The sequence below is a fragment of the Corticium candelabrum genome, chromosome 4 (assembly GCF_963422355.1).
Source record: "Corticium candelabrum chromosome 4, ooCorCand1.1, whole genome shotgun sequence".
Classification (NCBI taxonomy): Eukaryota; Metazoa; Porifera; class Homoscleromorpha; order Homosclerophorida; family Plakinidae; genus Corticium; species Corticium candelabrum.
The window spans coordinates 8,831,722-8,839,064 of NC_085088.1; the positions used below are offsets into that span (position 1 = coordinate 8,831,722).

The following is a 7,343-nucleotide window of genomic DNA, read 5'->3' on the forward strand; positions in this document are numbered from 1 at the left end:
TTCTTGTAAAGTGAACAGTTTACTACGCACTGTTCCTCCTGATAAAGCTGAACTTCAGTGGAATCAATTTGACATGTGACTCCGAGATATGCTTGGTGTAATCTCTCAGAGCTTTATATCAGATAGGGTTTGGCTACAAGCAAGACCACCAACACAATTGGGAGGTATAGGTCTATGACAGGCTAACACAACTGCAATTGCTACTTTCTTGGTAGCTGCAATACAACAAAAGAATTATCACTCCGACTTGCTCCTGCTAATTTATGTTGTCAAACCTTTGTTATTCCCGGGGAAATGTCTACTCATCAATTATTCAACGACTTTTCTCTTCACGCAATATACATCCACCAGTCTTAGACTTGTCATCTCCGTCAACAACTCAGTGTCATCTGCAAGCTAAAATAGACGAAGTTACAGTTCATCAATTGAAGTATTTTGGAAGTCTTTGTGACAGAGCACGTTTAATACCATCTCTGCTCCTCATGCTGCCAGTTTGTTGCGGGCAATCCCAAACGAAAAGTTAGGCCTTGCCATGGCACGTCATTAATTTATTGTCACTCTCCGTTTGTGGCTTAGACTTGCAGTCTTTTCCTCTTCTAAGATTCCAAGACGCATATGCAGCCAAATCGTTGATATTGAAGGAGATCATCTTTTAGGCTGTAAGCAAGATCCAATTTGATGTTTACGTCACAATGCCATCCGAGATATAATGTGGCATGCCCTTCTGCAAATGCTAAAATGATTTGCAATTACTTAGAGTGTGATGTCAACTATCAAGGCTGGGATAGCCCGGTCTAGAATGTTTACAGTAAAGTATATATACCCAGCAACCGCCCTGACATCAATGATGCTTCTTCTACTCAAAAACAACTGCAACACTTGCTGAAGGATACTCTTTGCTCTTTGTTGAAGGAGCTTTCCATCCTGAGAGATCGTGCTCGACTACTCACAATTTCTTACTCTTGTGCTGGGGACTTGTTATTGGCACTACCCATAACTTACCCATAATCTTGGCCTTGCTATGCTCCAGCATGTGTTCATTGTCTCTGTGCGGTTGTGGCTTGGAATACCAATTTTTCCATGTCCTCCGCAATCAAACGTTGCTCTTGCAGGCAGGTTTTAGATGTTCATGGTGATCATCTTTTGGGTTGTGGCAATGGCAACCTGAGAATTAGATGCCACAATGCTCTAGGTGAAGGGATTTTTCACACGTTAAACAACAATGCAAACTGTCAAATGGAACAGAGATGCAATGGATACTCAAACAGTAGACCAGGAGACATTTATCATCTGGATTTTGAGCTAGGATGCCCCACCTATTTCGACATCACTGTAAGAAACTGCTTCCAACCTCATTTAGTCGTAAGAGCTTCAAATTGGCCAGACCTTGCAGCTGAAGCAGGAGAGGAGGCAAAAGACAATTTACACCAAGCATCTGTAACAGCAGCAGGAGGAATATTCCATTCTATCGTGGTTGAAACTTTTGGTCTTTGGTCGTTTCACAGCCTCGACGTTTTGAAATCAGTTGCGCGGACATCAGCCCTGCATAACCACCTGACTGCTAGCCAGCCACCACACACCTCCATCAACAGCTGTCCATCAGACTTTAGCTTTATAATTCTAAGATGGAGACTAGCATTGAAAAGCAGTGAAGATATTTTGGGTTAGTTTGAGATAGTTGTGTTGGGGTTTGGGTTTGGAAATTGTAGTAGAATAGAGAATATATATATATATATATATCTGTGTGTGTGTGTGTGTGTGTGTGTGTGTGTGTGTGTGTGTGTGTGTGTGTGTGTGTGTGTGTGTGTGTGTGTGTGTGTGTGTGTGTGTGTGTGTGTGTGTGTGTGTGTGTGTGTGTGTGTGTGTGTGTGTGTGTGTGTGTGTGTGTGTGTGTGTGTGTGTGTGTGTGTGTGTGTGTGTGTGTGTGTGTGTGTGTGTGTGTGTGTGTGTGTGTGTGTGTGTGTGTGTGTGTGTGTGTGTGTGTGTGTGTGTGTGTGTGTGTGTGTGTGTGTGTGTGTGTGTGTGTGTGTGTGTGTGTGTGTGTGTGTGTGTGTGTGTGTGTGTGTGTGTGTGTGTGTGTGTGTGTGTGTGTGTGTGTGTGTGTGTGTGTGTGTGTGTGTGTGTGTGTGTGTGTGTGTGTGTGTGTGTGTGTGTGTGTGTGTGTGTGTGTGTGTGTGTGTGTGTGTGTGTGTGTGTGTGTGTGTGTGTGTGTGTGTGTGTGTGTGTGTGTGTGTGTGTGTGTGTGTGTGTGTGTGTGTGTGTGTGTGTGTGTGTGTGTGTGTGTGTGTGTGTGTGTGTGTGTGTGTGTGTGTGTGTGTGTGTGTGTGTGTGTGTGTGTGTGTGTGTGTGTGTGTGTGTGTGTGTGTGTGTGTGTGTGTGTGTGTGTGTGTGTGTGTGTGTGTGTGTGTGTGTGTGTGTGTGTGTGTGTGTGTGTGTGTGTGTGTGTGTGTGTGTGTGTGTGTGTGTGTGTGTGTGTGTGTGTGTGTGTGTGTGTGTGTGTGTGTGTGTGTGTGTGTGTGTGTGTGTGTGTGTGTGTGTGTGTGTGTGTGTGTGTGTGTGTGTGTGTGTGTGTGTGTGTGTGTGTGTGTGTGTGTGTGTGTGTGTGTGTGTGTGTGTGTGTGTGTGTGTGTGTGTGTGTGTGTGTGTGTGTGTGTGTGTGTGTGTGTGTGTGTGTGTGTGTGTGTGTGTGTGTGTGTGTGTGTGTGTGTGTGTGTGTGTGTGTGTGTGTGTGTGTGTGTGTGTGTGTGTGTGTGTGTGTGTGTGTGTGTGTGTGTGTGTGTGTGTGTGTGTGTGTGTGTGTGTGTGTGTGTGTGTGTGTGTGTGTGTGTGTGTGTGTGTGTGTGTGTGTGTGTGTGTGTGTGTGTGTGTGTGTGTGTGTGTGTGTGTGTGTGTGTGTGTGTGTGTGTGTGTGTGTGTGTGTGTGTGTGTGTGTGTGTGTGTGTGTGTGTGTGTGTGTGTGTGTGTGTGTGTGTGTGTGTGTGTGTGTGTGTGTGTGTGTGTGTGTGTGTGTGTGTGTGTGTGTGTGTGTGTGTGTGTGTGTGTGTGTGTGTGTGTGTGTGTGTGTGTGTGTGTGTGTGTGTGTGTGTGTGTGTGTGTGTGTGTGTGTGTGTGTGTGTGTGTGTGTGTGTGTGTGTGTGTGTGTGTGTGTGTGTGTGTGTGTGTGTGTGTGTGTGTGTGTGTGTGTGTGTGTGTGTGTGTGTGTGTGTGTGTGTGTGTGTGTGTGTGTGTGTGTGTGTGTGTGTGTGTGTGTGTGTGTGTGTGTGTGTGTGTGTGTGTGTGTGTGTGTGTGTGTGTGTGTGTGTGTGTGTGTGTGTGTGTGTGTGTGTGTGTGTGTGTGTGTGTGTGTGTGTGTGTGTGTGTGTGTGTGTGTGTGTGTGTGTGTGTGTGTGTGTGTGTGTGTGTGTGTGTGTGTGTGTGTGTGTGTGTGTGTGTGTGTGTGTGTGTGTGTGTGTGTGTGTGTGTGTGTGTGTGTGTGTGTGTGTGTGTGTGTGTGTGTGTGTGTGTGTGTGTGTGTGTGTGTGTGTGTGTGTGTGTGTGTGTGTGTGTGTGTGTGTGTGTGTGTGTGTGTGTGTGTGTGTGTGTGTGTGTGTGTGTGTGTGTGTGTGTGTGTGTGTGTGTGTGTGTGTGTGTGTGTGTGTGTGTGTGTGTGTGTGTGTGTGTGTGTGTGTGTGTGTGTGTGTGTGTGTGTGTGTGTGTGTGTGTGTGTGTGTGTGTGTGTGTGTGTGTGTGTGTGTGTGTGTGTGTGTGTGTGTGTGTGTGTGTGTGTGTGTGTGTGTGTGTGTGTGTGTGTGTGTGTGTGTGTGTGTGTGTGTGTGTGTGTGTGTGTGTGTGTGTGTGTGTGTGTGTGTGTGTGTGTGTGTGTGTGTGTGTGTGTATCTATATATATATATATATATAAGTACTTACAATAACTAAATGACTACAAACCAAACATTTGGATCTGAAAAATATAGGGGTGGTTTGGAAGCAGCTGTACATACAACACGATCATGTATTTCTTCATTATCAGAAGAGAAGTTGTGCTGTCTGAAAGTAGACATGGCAAAAAACGCCTTTAAGTAATGAATGCAGTAGGCAGTCCTTCTTTCTCGACTATACAAGGAGCTACCTGATTTATTTTCTTGGACTTACTGTTCATATCAGTGTGCAGGGGAACTTTGGTTTGGCAGCCATTATATTCTTTCAAAGGCTGGGGTTCAGCAAGGTGATCCTCTGGGACTGTTATTATTCTCTTTGGTGGTTTTTGGATTTGCTTAATGACGTTCCCAACGAAGTTTCGAATCTATCTACTCTTGCAGATCTGATACCTAGATGATGCCACCTTCATAGGAACACGAGAATCCATATCGTTGCTACTCAGTGCCTTGCAGTCAAATGGTCCGAAATATGGTTTACACTTGAACCTAAGCAAATGTGAGGTCTTTTGGCCCACTAGTAACCAGTCTTTTCTGAACTGTCTGTAGAAGTCCAATGTGTTTTGCCTAGGGATGGTGGTGTTGAGTTACTGGGTTCTCTAATCTTTGGCTCTGATGAATTTTATAAATCAGGCTTCCAACGTCGAATAGCCAAAGTTTGGAAGCTCAGAAGTGTCTCATAGACATCAACAACGTGCAGATCGAATTACATTTACTTTGAAGCTGCTTGGCTTTACCTAAAAATTAATCACCTTCTTTGTAAGGTCACTCCCGGAAAGGCAACTCAACAACTACTGCTGTTTGACAAAGGTCCGCCACTCTCTTGAGGTCATAACTCATTCATCTCTTTCGGATGAAGCTTGACTTTAAACAACACTACCCATCAACCGTGGAGGTCTGGGTCTACGAGAGGCTTATGGATCAGTTAGTATAATGTTTGTATTAGCAGCTGCAATTGTAGTAGAGACTTGGTCAGTCACTTTCTTCACTTAGCTACTTTTGAGAAGTCAAGTTTTCTAATTGATGGCTAATCTAGTGCTAAAGAAGAATTTCTCCAGAATTTTGGAAGTTTTGAGTCCTATTGTAATGTCAATTCACCATCACAACACACACTTCAGTCTCAAGTTGATAGTAGTAACTATGGAGCACTCAAAACTTTCTTGCACTCTGATAGACGAAGCCAGACTTAAACACAATTTCAGAACCACATGCTGGGGCGTGGCTACGAGCCGTTCCTAACCCAAACCTTGGCCTTTCCATGACCAGGCATGAGTTCTGTATTGCTGTTCGTTTATGGTTGGGCATAACTCTTTTCCAGTACATCCAGGATTCCTTTTGCTGTAAGATGCAAGTGTGGTCAGTTAATTGACGGTTTTGGTGACCATCTCCTTGGCTGCCATTAGACTAATTTACGGTCAAAACGTCACAACGCTCTCCGAGCATTATCTTCAATGCTTTATTGATAAAGGAGCAGAGATTCTCGTCAGACACCTGTGATTGCTTTGGAGACGTCTTCCACCCCAATTTTTTGACTGGTTGTCCTGCGCTATATAGTTTGATGTAACCATACGTTATTTGTTCCAACCTAAATTTGTGTCAAGTTCAGCGACTTGTCGCAGGTGCCGCCAGTCTTCTCAGGGAGATTGAGAAAGACACCAAACATGATGACTTAGTCCTCTTCAGGTGCACTCTTCTATCCTCTGGTAGTGGAATAATTTAGAGCTTGGACTCCTGCCAGCTTGGAAACTTTGAGAACCATTGCTACCAAAACAATTACTTCAAACAACATTCCGTTTTCACAGGCCTACAATAACCTTATGCAGCAGCTGTCAGTTAGCTTGTGGATGTTAGTGCTAGACTGATGGGAAGTAGACTACTTTAGATTCATATATATATATATATATATATATATATATATATATATATATATATATATATATATATATATATATATATATATATATATATATATATACATATATATATGTGCCTGTTATGTCTGTTTCTGCCTTGCTGTAAGAAGCAAGGCATATGAATCTTGAATGGAATATGATTTTTACTTATTACAAGTCCCAGGAGGGACTAGTCGTACCATTAATACTACATCTAGCTAGTATTATTTTAGCATTGCTACACTACAGCCTAGTAGAGAGTTACTGATGAAAATGACTAACAGATTGGCTAATTGAAACATTATGTTTAAAAGAAGCTCTACGTGCTATAATCTTGAGCACTTGAAGGCTAGAAGGTGTCCAAAGACCCAAAGTCTCAACCACGAGCGAATGAAAAATGCTGCCTGTGCTGGACACATTCAAGTGATGTCGTTCGTCCTTCTCCATCTCTCCTGCTTCAGATGCTGCACCTGGATAACTTGCTGCTTGAGTGAGAAAAGACGGTTGTAAAGAATTTCATATTGATAAGTCAAAGTATGCAGGTAAACCGTGCTTGAAATCAGGATGGTCCACATCTCTTGGTCTTGTTTGGTTGCTACTGCTACATCTAGCCTCTCGACGACAACGAGAATCATCTGTAAGCAGTGCATTATACACCGCTTCGCATAAAGCATCATGACGCTTTGTTGTCAAACTCTGTCCTTGATTACATTCCAGTAGATGGTCACCAAACTTATCAATAGTGTTACCACAAGGGCAGCATTTGGAGTTTGGGTGTTGGAAAAATGGGATACCCAACCATGTTCTTAGTGCAACAACAAACTGTCTTTTGGGCATGGAAAGGCCGAAATTTGGGTTTGGCACTGCCCATAGCCATGCCCCAGTGTGTTAACCAGAAATGGTATTCAGTCGAGCTCAGTTTCTTATGCTTGCAGAGTCTTTGAGTGAAGACCATAAAGCCAAGTCCAACAGAAGTTGTAAGTGATTCTGACTGGTGGAATCAATTTTGTGGTTGTTATCTGGTAAATGACGCTGTAAGAAATTTTGAGCCGTAGTCTTCCCTGGAAACACAATCCCCTGACTGTCGTTGGAATATGACATGTTCCAGTGTAACATCGTTTCTTCTGAATGGTCACGGTTGTGTTGTGAGGACTACATGCCAAACGTCGTGTAAGGTCAAAAATAATTGTTTGAAGACAACCAGGGTGTTTAGTGTCAAACATGATATTCTAGAAAGACTCAGGCAAGAGTGCATGTAGTACCTCTCTAACTAGACAAAATCACCATCATTTATATTAGTTTCACACACTGGTAACGTAATATAACAGCAAATCAATGTAACCAATTGGGTTCAAAGATACTCTACTGGATGGTCATGCAACTTAGATGGCGCATCTACACCAAATGTACGTCGTACCCAAAATAGCAGCAGTCTGCATAGTTGCTATCAAATGTCTTTCAAGTCTTGGCACTCGTTCACAATATTGTAGAAAGTCTATTGTCACTTAGTGATAGTGCTATTGTTCTGACAATTTAT

General features: G+C 43.3%; 1 protein-coding gene across 1 annotated transcript; it reads left to right on the plus strand.

Moving 5' to 3' along the window:
- Positions 1-633: 633 nt before the first annotated feature.
- Positions 634-1,714, plus strand: LOC134179104 (uncharacterized). The gene has a single exon (XM_062645999.1). The coding sequence runs from the start codon at positions 1,081-1,083 to the stop codon at positions 1,666-1,668; it is 588 nt and encodes a 195-aa protein (XP_062501983.1). The 5' UTR covers positions 634-1,080; the 3' UTR covers positions 1,669-1,714.
- Positions 1,715-7,343: the final 5,629 nt, after the last annotated feature.

What these genes read in the sequence shown, in the direction of transcription:
- LOC134179104 (XM_062645999.1), top strand. Translation starts at nt 1,081, where the DNA reads ATGTCCTCCGCAATCAAACGTTGCTCTTGCAGGCAGGTTTTAGATGTT.